A 12,995-nucleotide genomic window follows, 5' to 3' on the forward strand; every position below is an offset into this window, starting at 1 on the left:
CTACATACCGACCTGTTTATGGACCAGCCATAGACGTTCCCATTACGTACATAGGTCCCTATAGGCTCGACATTCATAGGTGTAAGAGCGCTATATTTACCTTGGTGTGCCAGGAGCTGTTCCTCCACCTTCAGGTACGAGAAGATCTTCTGCGGACTTCGGTGGGCAGCTTATTAACATGACAGCCTTTCCTTTCGGTGACCCTTTTGAACCAGTGGCTTCACTGCGGGCACTCTTTCGTCGTTTTCGTGCTCGGCTAGCAGTGAGGTCACCCATTATATGAATTCAAAGTCCTCTTGCACTGCGAAGTGATCGGAAGGAAGCATTCGAATTAAATGACTAGAATGTGTCGATAATATCACTCTCACTTTCTCAGGCTCTGATTAATGGGCGGTTTATTTATTTAATTCCATTGAACAGAATCATTGCTAGCAGTGTGCTACGGTTGCCACTAACCAAACGACATGCATCCTACATAGAGCGACTCAAGGAGCGACTAAATAAAAAAGTATTTCCGTGGGAAGTCAACCAACGTGGAAAGTGAAGTGGAACCAACAGTGCGCGCTGGAGCAGGGGCGTCTCGACCCGCTCCCTCGCTGCAGTGCACGGTCGGGCCGAAGATCACGTTCACTTATCCACTGCTCACTCACCACTGTAACTGTGTGGTGGGGAGAGGCAGACATACTCCTGCTGAGCACCTAACAGCTGGAAAGGACAAGAGAACTTAAGTTTTTGGATTATTGATATTCTTCCACGGTTTCATTTCGAAAACAAACCTTCATTTTCGAACAGTGGTAGCTCCCTGCATGCCACAGTCCACACTTCTCCAGCCTGTGAGATTGCTAGGCAATTTCAAACGTTTTTTCATAATATTTAATGCACTTTTATGTTAGTATTGCAAGAAACAATGAAATCATCAGGCATTAGGCAACACACGGCACCTGGGACTCACCTCTCTGGCAGGATTTGGTGCCCTTGCGGCACTGCAGAGGGATGTCGCCTGCCGGTAGATCGTCCAACCACCGGAGCGCTTTCACGCGGCACCACCCGCACCCCGCTCCTCCCCGCAGTCAGTCCGCGGTCCCTCCCCTCACCCCTCTCCTCTCACCGGCGGTCAGCGGCCATCCCGAGACGTGCCGGCCCGCCCCTTCCCCCCCCCCCCCCCGCTCGGGCCGCCCCTCCGTCCGCTCCCCGCGCACACAAACAGCGGACGGCGCTGGCCAAACGGGTTGTTTTCCCCATGCCTGGTCCAGAGAGCTGTCCATGTAGAGGTGCAAAATAGCGCAGCAGGCTATCTCCCGACCACCTTCAGAAAATGGGTGCAGTCCGAAAGTCAATGGTCCGAATAAATGCAATAGCCAATGCAGTAACCTACTAACGACTGTAGTCCGAAAGAGAACCAGTCTTATTTTTATTTATTGACTTCAAAAAGGGTCGCAAATTTACCTTGCCAAAAGGTCATTGAAACAATAACAAACCACGACCTGGTGTGGGGGGTGTTCAAACACCCCCCACACCAGGTCGTGGAAAATCTAGACTGACACTGGGGCGCGGGTTAAAGCAATCGAGCAATCCTACGTAACTCAATGGCCTGACCTCGAACGACCGGATGCTGAACTTTTCACAAAACGTGCAGAAAAATGTAGGTTTAGGTATACTGGTGTGCAAAAAGCGTGGGAGCTATACGCGTCATCGTTCTTCACAAATATTGACGGCCAACTGTATACGGGCTGCTCATTAACATCGGCAGGACGAGCGCTTGTCGCTAAGCGACATCTACCTATTTCGGCTCGCATGCTGTAAAACGCACACAACTGGCTCTGATAAAAAAATGGTCCGTCATTCCTGGCACGCTATTGTTCAATGTTCCGATTGTTACTGCCAAACGTAGCTAAAATGTCGGGTTAAATATGCATGACTTTATGACACCTGAAACATGCTTATATAAGCGGTTGTACCGCCAGTCTCCGACCACTAGCGTCCACTGCACGGCGCCTCCCTGAGCTATATAATTCCTGTCGAAACTTCTCAGATATATGGTGGCTTGATGACGGTGCAGTACCACTTACCATCGCTCCTTGTGTGATAATTTGACCTCCACTTGACATTGACCAGTGACCGGAAAACGCTCGCAGTATGCGGTGTAGTACCAGCCGAGCAATGATAGATGTGTGAAACTTTTATAAGTGCGCGCAGCATATATGTGTGCAGCAGGGCTGGCGTAAGGCGTCGGTGTCGGTCCAGCACCCCGGTGCCAGTGCGCGAGGAGCGGGCGACTGTGTAAGGGTCGGAGGCAGTGCGCAAACCACTGCCCAGAGACAGTGGCTGCTGGTGATGGCCGGTCTTCACTTCGTGGGCAGAAATTGGTCATCGGCAAGTCACAACCACGCCACGGAGCCAGAGTTGCGAGTCACCGCTTTTCAAGATCCTCCTTACATCTGGATACACACCGGCCCTGATGGTGCCGTCACTTATGACGGTTATCTGTTTGAAGTTTGGAAAATAATAGCCCAGTCGTTGAAACTTCGTTACCGTCTAGTGCCTGTGCTGGGAAATCAGTTCCAATACGGGAGGCTAGACGAAAACGGGACACGGAGCGGACTAATCGGAGAGCTGGCCTATGGGAGAGCCGATGTTGCCCTGACCTGGCTCCAGATCAAGAATGACCGATCGTCAGTGGTGGATTTTTTAGACAGCGCATCTATCGACGAAAGCTTCAGCGACTTTCACATTAGCATGAGCATGGATGATACGCCCAGCCTGACTGCTGACAGTTTCGGCTCTTTGCTAAAGCCGCTCAACATGTCCGTCTGGTGGCTCGTGCTCGGCGCATTCTTACTGCTCTCACTGGCGCTGAGGTTCTCCATTCGACTGAGTAGGACCGAGGACAGACAAACCAGCACAGAGATGACGTGGACGACCTGCCTGCTGTCTGTGTTCGGGTCATTCCTCGGCCAGGGCTGGTCCTCGGTGCCCAGCTCTTTGTCCGGCCGTATCATCATCATCCTTATCTGGCTCCTGTACATCATCATCGTCAACAGTTACACTGCCACATTGACCTCCTACCTAACTGTCGTCAAAATTGAACGACCAATCAGCAGCCTGAAGGAATTCCTTGAACGACCTGACTGGAAGCTTGTTATCAATCCAGATATTATCTATTTAAATGACTGGAAGGTGAGCAAAGATCCATTTGAAAGGCAATTATACCAACGAATTATGGAGAGAGATCGAAGCGCTCCTTACAACAACACAGAAGCCGACTTTCTTTCACTGGAGCCCAAAACACTGAGTTTCTTGGATGCTAGAGCAACATTCCGCAGGATTGGTAGCAAAGCTTGCATTCTCACTCCATTATATGATCGCCCTAAGCGAGGGTAACAGAAATTATATCGCCATCGCTAAAGGACGCGACGATCTGAGACAAGCCATGAACCGAGTGTTACAAAGAATGAACGAGGTGGGCATCCTCGTGCGGCTGAAGAAGAAGTGGACTCGGCGAACCCATGCGTGCACTGTTTCAAACGAGATAACGGCGACGCCAATCTCTTTGGACAACTCCATCGCTCTGCTGCTAATCATCCCGCTCGCCGTCACGGCCAGTCTGATCTTACTTCTTCTGGAGTACTTCTGGTATAACCGCGCTGGGAAACGGCTGATCGCAAATCAGCAAAACTACGACACAGGCGCAAGATAGAGCCATGTGAGAAAAGTCGATTAGTCAGAGAGGGGTGCGGATTCGTATAACTGGATCCGGTCATGATCAGCTGCGGTGTGGGAGAAGAAGGACTGATTTCGATTTCCAAATCCCTGACACCTATCTGGTGGGCGTTCGTCGATTGCGCCACCCAGTGACGGGTTTAAACGTTCTGCCAATTGCCATGCATAGGTATATTGCATAACGCAGGACAGGGCATTATACGGATACCCCAGTCAAAACAGTCCATGTCAATAATGCGGCCATTGTGCATAGCGAGCAGGGAGGCGACTGGTGTGATAAAAAGTTCAAAGTTTGATTTGTTATTGATGTGTGAGCAACATTTATAGCTTTCTGAGACCAATCCAATGCACGAATGGGTTTTATGCAGACTTATTGTGTTGCGTGGCGTTGCAGGGCTTTCAGAGTGCATCAGCTGCACGGGTTGGTGCGCATATTGCCACCTTGTGGATGCTTACGCTACCTACATAACAAACGTAGGGAAGAGGGGGAGGTGGGGGTGGGGGGGGGGGGCAATGTTCGTTGACCGTGGAGATCAGCTATAAGTCATTGTTACAAATGGCATCAATAAAACGTGTTCAGGCGTTCATTTTAGAGCGAGACCGTCGACTGTGGTGTCAGGCATTTGATGGGTAAGTAAATAGGTATAGCCGCGTTCAATGATTGGCGGAAAATAAAGTCGAGTCTTATTTCTTTGTTGACATGTAGGGGAGACCGGGGCTAGTTGGTGCCAGGGGTAAGTTGGGACGGAAGAGATAGGTATTTCCATTTTCCAATACTCATCGGCAGTTGGCGTTCAAACTTATTTTGCGCATGCACAGTAACGCCGTCTGTTTGTCAACGTGGTGTCAGCGCGTCCTGAGGTAAGTGCTGTTAATAAATCGCTAAAAATGTGTTTTCAGGTATGTACTGATTACTGAAAGCGATTTTCTTGCTTTGAAAATATTCTCTTCTAGTTCCATTGATAGTGGAAACATTGCGAATTCGCTATGCCTGAGAGACCTGCGGACATTTTGGCTATGAGTACCTACACTCTCAACCGTTCTTCGCCAAATCATTGTGAATTGGTCACGTGGCTCCAAAATGAAAATGGCGCTTCGGGGTTAGTTGGGCCAGGTTGATGTGGGGCAAGTTGCGAAAGTTTGTCAACAGCAAGTCGAGGGAGAAATGCTTGCAGTGTGAAGATTGGGCACATACGCTATGCACAGGGGGCAGCAGAGTCTTCATCTGTCAAAACTGTTACTCGGAGAGCGAATGAGTGGGGTTGGTAACTACTTGGTGGTGCATTTTGTAAAAGCATCTGAAGCTGGTCATACACATTTTGCGTGTGTGTGTTCTTGTTTGTCGCAGGAGTACTGCAAACGTTTGCGTTTTGTCATTAAATGTTGATAAACATGCCCGCATGGTTTAGCGATGACTGTTCATGTGAAACATGAATAAAAATGTGTTTAGATAAACTGCTTTCCTAGTGCACCAGCATGCCCCAACCCCTGGCCCGACTCACCCCGCCCGCTGGGTAAGTTGGGACATTGGAGGACATGGTCGTTTTGATATGACACCAAGACAATACTACCATCTCTCTTATATTAAGTCTTATTTAAAAGATAAAGAAATAAGCTCTCAGTAGCCAACTTAAACAATGATATGTATAGTTATACCGAAAATATTACGCTTCAAGTAAAAACTGGCCCAACTAACCCCGGTCTCCCCTAATTATGCGGTAGCTATATGTTTTTCAGACATTTATTAAAATTAATTACGGATCCAAGGCCCTAATAAGCCTCAAATAACAACATAAAGGTAGTGAGTAAAGAATCATTCATTACAACTTAACAGTAACATGAGCGAGTAGCGACATGCTTGTATGACTCCTACATTTATCAGAGAACTCAGATTTGTTTTTCAATAGAAAAAACACAATTCTAAAGAATAGTGTTTTAGCTATTGACAACAAACCTTCGGTTACAACGACAAGCAGTATAAGGTATATGGACATGTTTTCATCGGAGTCAAGTTTCTAACGAACACGTTGAATTCAGTGAAATGCGTAGAAAAATGAATCTGAGCGAAGAAGTGACAAGAAGTGAGCGAGTAAGCAAAAAGTGACATGACAAATCTATACTTCCTTGTAAGCCCTATCATGAACTTTGAGTATCCAGAGTCGTATAATGAAAATATGGTGTTATGAAGTAGTACGATTACAGTAATGCACAACATTATATAACATAAGCCTACTTATAAGTAGTTAATTACCTCAGCAGTATGAGAGCGCTGGAGCACAGTATATAAAACATTCCTCTGTGTGATGAAGGATGACTTATAAATCGTTCTATGTAGGTATGAAATCATAAAGGCATTGAAAGAGGAATTAGTAGGAAGGAACCTATTATGCAAAACAATAACAAAAGGCAAAGTAGTGCTATCAAAGGCACATTTCACAACGTTCGCACAGGCATATCAAATCAACTCGCACTCTCAAACTGCCATAACACCTTTCTTAATGCCATTGTGCATTCATATAGCAGACGTGAAGTAGTTATTCTCTCGCATAGGACGATAATATAAGTGTCACAGATTGGGGTTTGGCACTGTTTTTAGAGAATGTACGAAGACAAATCCTTATCCTTCTCCAATGAATGGAGGCACCCGAATGAATCCCCGCTGGCGTCTGAGCGCCTGCCTAACCACATTTACCACAATTTAGGTATCCCGTCTCCATATGTACCGGCTGACTGTTAACTCTCAACAGCGGGACGAAATTTGCACCTCTGCCCTTCGTGTTACTATGGTCATAGGTTGGGCAGAAATGGACGAAAACAGGACCGGGGCCGGCGGCACGGAGGGGAGACGGGGGAGGGGAAGGGGAGGGAGAGGGGAGGGCCACCGTCACAGTCGCGCGCGGTTCTGCCGCGAGGGTCGACCCCGTCCGCGCGCGACGGAGGTTGTGAGGTACTTAAATACTGTTGTGAATGCTCGCCGGCCGTGGTGGTCGCTCATTTGGCGATTTGTGAGAACTCGAAGGAACTGCTCGTTCGTGACAGGTAAGGAATGGGAAGTTTACTGCGGTTTGTTGGTGTGGGTCTGCTGTTACGAAGCGACATAGGTATGTATTTGCCATTGCATATTCGAAACAATAGACGATAAACCCATTATCACACGATCATTATGGCTGTGTTCGCCCCTGCTCCTACGAAGAAAAGAAAGAGATAGAAGGTCAGGCGGGCTCGGATGAACGCTGTACCTGTACCACAGGTCAGGTCAAGGTAAGGTCAAGAGCAAAAAGTACAGGTTTCAATACATTATTGGCTGAGGAGCTGAGTTGGGGAATAATAGATTGAGATTGATACTTCAGAAAACGTTATTATGCTATCAACACAAGGCGCGGTGCGGTACCTACATAAAACCTCATCAAAAGTCCAAAGTCAAGGACAGCTCAAATCACCAAAGCCGACCTATTTAAGAGGATATGTGCGACTTATGTTTTTTCATTTTACTCCCAGAACTCAATGACCATACCCATTCAAATAGCTTGATATTGACCATAATTGGTTGAAGTTCAGGTCTGTTACGGCGAACGACGACGAACCGGAGGACCAAACGTTAGACGAAACGATTAACGACTGATAGGTATTTATATTATGCTGGAAATTATTGAGATAGATGACTTAGAACTGACGCATGAAGCGAGCAGGAAACGACGAGACGAGAATGAATGTGAATGAATGACAGATGAATGATATAAAACGAGCAAGGCGAGTCGATCACTTAATTCAAGTACGAAATACGAAAACATGTAACGAATATTTTCGAAGCACACAAGTTCACAAACTCGTTTTCCAAAAATACAAAAAATACATCAAATTTCATAATCTCGTGATAATGTCACACGCGCGACGTAACAAGGTGATCCGCTGCGCGGCGGCAACAAGGTCTAAGTTAGGTCAATGTCAGTACTGAGGTCAAATTTTGAGGGTGGGCTAAGGGCTTTAAGAAAAAAATGTCCTACCTGATGCAATTGTTCACGACAAATCGCATGGTGCTAGTTATTTTATTATATTTCTTGTTATATTATTGTATCCAATTTTTATATTCCGATTGTTGAGAAATTCATTGATATTGCAAAAGTATCGAATGCAACCATGCATGCAAATAATAGCCGTTTATTTTGTCTTATTATTTTGCAGTACCTATTTATAACAATTTGTCATTTTACATTTCTGTTTCGCTCATTTTATATTCTATTTCGTCCAACTCCCTTCGCCTTTTGACAGCTAAAGTGCGATGCTCGGCTTTCGCTGATCGGCATAATGGGGCGACGAAAAGCACCTGAGAAGATTATCAGGAAGCCATTCATTCTAACAAAAGATGAGCCCGACTTGGTGCTGGAAGATCTGCCTACGGAAATGTTGTTCAGGATTATGAGGTTCCTAGCAATTGATGACCTCTATGCAATCCGAATGGGTATGTAATAAATATGTATATTATTGTTTGTAATGTAATGCCTAGATGTAGGAGTAGCTAATCGGTGCTCTCACGCTGGCTTTTGCTAAGGGTGGGTGTAATTACAATTTTCTTCGCGTGTCCTTTCAATCGGTTTAGGGTTACAGACTGCAGCATCAACAGAAGTCCGACGTTTAGTTAATTTTTAATTGAGCTTATTGTCATCCGTTTTATTGAATTTATATATGAATTACAGGGCCTCGAAATCAGCGCGTCTGGCATGTCACAGTTGTGTTTGGGGTTACGACTTACGAACCCACGTCTTATAGACGATCAATTGTTCCGCTCCGATAGGTCCGCTCCCTTATGCAGCCGGCTATCGGTGTAATAAAATACACTCGCACGGCAGCCGCCCCTCTCCCAACCTGCGATGTTCCCTTCCGCAGCCAGTCCCCGGCTGTACAGCGTCGCCGGGGCCGAGGTGCGACGAAGACACTTCCGCACCCTGATGTACACCGACAAGAGTCTCCCGGCCGTCATCGACGACGCCAAGCTGGCCTGGATGGTGTCCAACATGCCGCAGCTGCAGACCATCAACCTGGGACGCGTGACGCCCGAGTGCCAGCCGCTCTCACTGGGCGTTATAGGTCAGTGGGCGTTATCGCTGGGCGTTATCGGTCAGTGGAGCCGGCGCGGGGTCGATGGGCGCTTGCTGCGGACTGATGACCGAACTCGACTGGTAAAACGCGGCGCGAGATAGGGACCAAATAGAGTCAGCTTCGGTAAATTGGTTTGGAAGAGCCGACCGTACTGATTGGGAATGTGCGTGACCAGACGGTCAACGGCTAATGAGTAATGATGTGGTACTTTTATTGTTGCCGTGAACTGCGAAGTTAATAATTCAGGTTTAATAATTGATAAGTCTCTAAAATAATCAAATAAAACATGCAGTTAACAATAAAATAGTCGAGGAACTTTAAGTGAGTTTCCACACCTTTTCGCGGCCTCTTAGTTCCAACATGTCTCTTTTGGGCTTCAGCAAAAACAGTAAATCTGAATAGGTACATTATCAATTGACACATCAAACAATACCAGTTTCAGTTATCTCATGGCATCCAATGTAACGTTTTTCAGCCGAACACTGCTCGTCTCTGAGACGGATCGACTTCCGGCGGTTCCGGTTCACGAGAGGCCACTTCGAAAAGTTAATTGCCAACTGCCCCAATTTACTGAAGGTGAGCCGAAACCATGGGAACGATGTTAGGAGGATGTGCTGCTAATTGCAAGCACGATAATCGCCACAGAGCTAATGGAGCGCAAGTAGTTAATGATCGGCAAAAGGCACACTTGCAATAAACGACGAGCCGTGTATGCTGTTGGGGATTCGTTGCCAGCGTTTAACAATCTGTAAAAGCCGTGTTTCATTATTCGTTATCCGTGTGCTACTTGCCCGTTTGACGTGCGAAGTGCGAACTGTGTCAGCCGTCATACCATCGTCCCCCGGCCTCCTCCCGTACCGACACATTCTCTCCCCCCCCTCACATCATTCCACGTTGCATTGACGACGCTGCCCTCTTCCTGCAGCTCTGTCTGTGAAGCTACAGGTCGATACTTGATCGATACCGCTACTGATGTTGATACTGCTACTGGAGTGATTGCTGAATAATGACAATGATGTTCTCGTTACAGAGACAGTACGGCGTGCGATTCCGGATGTCTATTTATGAAGAGATCGACGACTTTGAGCTGCAGACCTGCGTGAAGATCACCAGGCCAGAACCGGAGGAACCAGTCACGTACCGGAGCAGGAAGGGTCGAGAAAGAAGCAGAAGATCAGTAGAGGAGCCTGGAGCTCAACGTGATTCGGTATGAGATGCATTAAATGTGGACAGTTGTGGCGTGGTTTATTTTCAGCGGTGGTGTATTTTCTTATGTCGTTGTTTTTCTTATGTCGTCGTTGTTATGCGGACGTCGTTTGACCTCTGCATTCAGCAATATGAATATCATGAACAGTGAACACCAATGAACGCATTGAAGTGGTTGGCTCGTGGTACATTAGTTTCGCTGAGAGGTCGAATGGGCTTGGCCCAATGGTAAAGTATGATTATAGTGCTCGAATCAGTTCCTATCTGTATGCAGATACATGCTTTCAAAAGATGTTCATTGTGCGAGCATTTATGTGCCTCCTTTTTTTTTAGTTGACCGTTCATTTTTCGTTCTTACTCCGGCATCGAGAAATTCGACATTTTATTTAACCGAGTGCTGATGCGCAGTGGCGTAGACAGGGGGGGCCATGGGGGCCATGGCCCCCCCTTTCCGCCCAGCCGCCCAAATGGCGCCCCAATTAGCGCCGACTAGGCTGATGCCGTTTTACAGAGAGAACATGAATTAAAAAGTGGTGTGCAGGCAGGGATCGAACTCAATATCTCTTTGGGGGTGCCTGGACACCTAAATGTTCTCCAGGGCACCCCCAAATACGACCTGGGCCCCCAAATGTTGAAGGGCGCCCCTCCGGAAACCAGAATATTCCGAACCCCCAGGGTCGATGGCGCCCCTGAAGAGCAACTGGCACCCACCTGAACGGAACAGTCGCCCCATTAAAGCTTGATGGCGCCCCTCTAGAGCACCCGGCGCCCTTCTGAAGTTCACAGCCATGCCCCATTCGGCCCCATCCAAGATCGATGGCGCCCCTGAAACCACTGGCGCCCCTCTAAAGCACCCGCACTCTTCTCAAGATCACAGCCGCCCTATCCGAGATCAATAGCGCCCTCAAGAGCCACTCCCGCCGCCCCCTTGAGACTGAAGTCGTCCCGCTTCAGACTAAAGTCGCCCCATTCAAGCCCAATGACGCCCCTCCAGAGCGTCCGACGCGCTTCTGAAGATCACAGTTGTCCTCATCCGAGGTCGCTGGCGCCCCTCAAAAGTCACTGGCGCACATCTAAACAGAGATTACAACTGCACCATCTTAAGATCGATGGCAACCCTCTGAAACCAATGGCGCCCTTCTAGAGTACCCGGCATCCCTCTGAAAATCACATTCGCCCCATCCGAGACAACGCCCCTTGAGACTACAGTCGCGCCACCCAAGCTCAAGGCGCCCCTCCAGAGCCTCCGGCGCCCTGCTGAAGGCATCAGTGGCCCCATCTATGCCCAATGGCCGATGGCGCCCCTCAACGCCGTTCTAAAGATCACAGTCGCCCCATCAATCCGAGGTCGTTGACTCGCTGGCGCCCCTCAAGACTCAAGAGCCACTGGCGCCCACCTGAACCGGGACTTCAGTAGGCCCATCCTTGATCAATGGCGCCCCTCTGAAACCACTGGTCCTGGTGCCCCTCTGAAAATCCCAGTCGGACCATCCGAGATCAATGGCGCCCCTCCAGAGCGTCCGGCGCCCTACTGAATGCTGCAGTGACCCCATCCAAGCATTGCACCCCTCTAGACCACACCTTCAGAAGGTGCCCTTCTGAAGATCACATTTGCCCTATCCGAGGTCGTTGGCGCCCTCCAGTAGTCGCTGACGCCAATCTGAATGGAGACTTCGGTCGCCCCGCCCCATTTAAGATCGATAGCGCCCCACCCCCCGAAACCACTGACGCTTGAATTATTTGACAATGGGGCTTTCTCATCGATACCAAGGGCCCTTTTCAAGATGCAGCAGCCAGGCGGCGCCGAGCGGGGCTAGGATGTGCCAAGCGTTTCTTATAGGGCAGCCTCGTTAGTGCCACCCCTCGTTGCAATACCGCCCCTCAATGCGATGCTGCCCCTTCACCGTACAATGCCACCCCTCAGTGCAAGTGGTGCTCCTCAGCGCAGTGCCGCCCATTATTGCGATGCCGCCAGCGCCTAGCAGTGCGGTGCCGCCCCCAGCGTAAGCGTTGTTTTTTTTTTAACTTGAACCTGCTGGGGGTGTTTGAACACCCACTTCTAACTCAGCTTGTGGGCCACGTCGAGACACGCAGTAGGCGGCGTTCGAAAGAGTGTCAAAAACTATTACAAAACTACTTAGATCATTTTTAAGGTTAAGTCGGACTGGTCGAAGGTCAGGTCAACAGAGACAACCGAAAATAAATTATATAGGGTGTTTCATTGCTCTACCATATCTCTATCAAAAGCTATTGTCCAAAAGCTACTGGAGGCCTTTCATGACCTAAGATGACGTCGTTAACATAAGAGTGGTCACATCACGACTCACGAGTGACATTTCTTGATTAAATGTGTCATATTTACCTGTATCCAGATGTTTGTGGTTGTTTTCGCTCAGAAGAAGAGCATTTCAATTGTCTCAAATTACTCCGCACCGTGCTGGGGGAGGGCGTTTTTACGCCCCCCCCCCTCCTTAGGTTTTTTCGCGAATATCTAAAAAACGGCGTCGCGCGCGCTGCTGTTTTTGGTACACCTGCTCATAATCTTTTCTACACATATTGTGAAAATTCAGATCAGGGTCGTTCAAGGTCAGGTCACCAGGGCACGTCAAGTGACCTTACCTAAAAAAAAGTTTAAAGGCTCGCTATAGCTACACCGACTGAACGATCACTTTTTGAAACTTTCAGAGATTGATAAGACAAACAATATGCATAAAATTTTTCTCTCGGACTTTTGGTTTCTGTGACCTAAGGTCAGGTCAATTTTGCGACCTCTCCATTTTAAGTCAGTGGGAGAAAAGTGAAATGCGCCTCTTTTGGACTAATGTCGTGCAAAACCCTCTCAAGCATCGGTTCATGGGAAAACATAGCACACTGAATCGGAAAAAGCACCTTTCTGTGTGCCCCTGAGGTCATCTCAGGTCATAAACGGTCGCCGGCAGTTTTTTTTTTGCTATAACCTTTGATAGAGACGT

At 48.1% G+C, this 12,995-nt stretch overlaps 1 protein-coding gene and 1 long non-coding RNA gene across 3 annotated transcripts; one reads left to right on the top strand and one right to left on the bottom strand.

The window, feature by feature from the left end:
- Positions 1–6: 6 nt before the first annotated feature.
- LOC122369710 lies at positions 7–1,074 on the bottom strand. The gene is made up of 3 exons (XR_006254458.1): positions 953–1,074; positions 651–705; positions 7–301 (listed from the first exon to the last, which is right to left on the bottom strand). It is a non-coding gene; the product is annotated as an uncharacterized LOC122369710 (long non-coding RNA).
- A 5,532-nt stretch (positions 1,075–6,606) lies between these two features.
- On the top strand, positions 6,607–10,077 carry LOC122369712. 2 transcript variants are annotated; one of them, XM_043344630.1, is made up of 5 exons: positions 6,607–6,759; positions 7,990–8,179; positions 8,605–8,805; positions 9,293–9,393; positions 9,848–10,077. In XM_043344630.1, the coding sequence occupies exons 2-5, from the start codon at positions 8,026–8,028 to the stop codon at positions 10,028–10,030; spliced, it is 639 nt and encodes a 212-aa protein (XP_043200565.1). In that variant the 5' UTR covers positions 6,607–6,759; positions 7,990–8,025; the 3' UTR covers positions 10,031–10,077. The 2 variants fall into 2 exon arrangements, with proteins under 2 accessions (XP_043200565.1, XP_043200564.1); XM_043344629.1 differs by having other exon boundaries at positions 6,629–6,759; positions 8,605–8,835.
- Positions 10,078–12,995: the final 2,918 nt, after the last annotated feature.

The sequence above is a fragment of the Amphibalanus amphitrite genome, unplaced genomic scaffold (genome assembly GCF_019059575.1).
Source record: "Amphibalanus amphitrite isolate SeventyFive unplaced genomic scaffold, NRLGWU_Aamphi_draft 001065F_arrow, whole genome shotgun sequence".
Taxonomy (NCBI): Eukaryota; Metazoa; Arthropoda; class Thecostraca; order Balanomorpha; family Balanidae; genus Amphibalanus; species Amphibalanus amphitrite.

Bases quoted from the DNA above. Each gene is read 5' to 3' on its own strand.
- LOC122369712 (XM_043344629.1), top strand. From the start codon at position 8,026: ATGGGGCGACGAAAAGCACCTGAGAAGATTATCAGGAAGCCATTCATT. The intron at 8,836-9,292 runs GTCAGTGGAGCC...AACGTTTTTCAG, and splicing joins GTTATCGCTGGGCGTTATCG to CCGAACACTGCTCGTCTCTG. The intron at 9,394-9,847 runs GTGAGCCGAAAC...TTCTCGTTACAG, and splicing joins ACTGCCCCAATTTACTGAAG to AGACAGTACGGCGTGCGATT.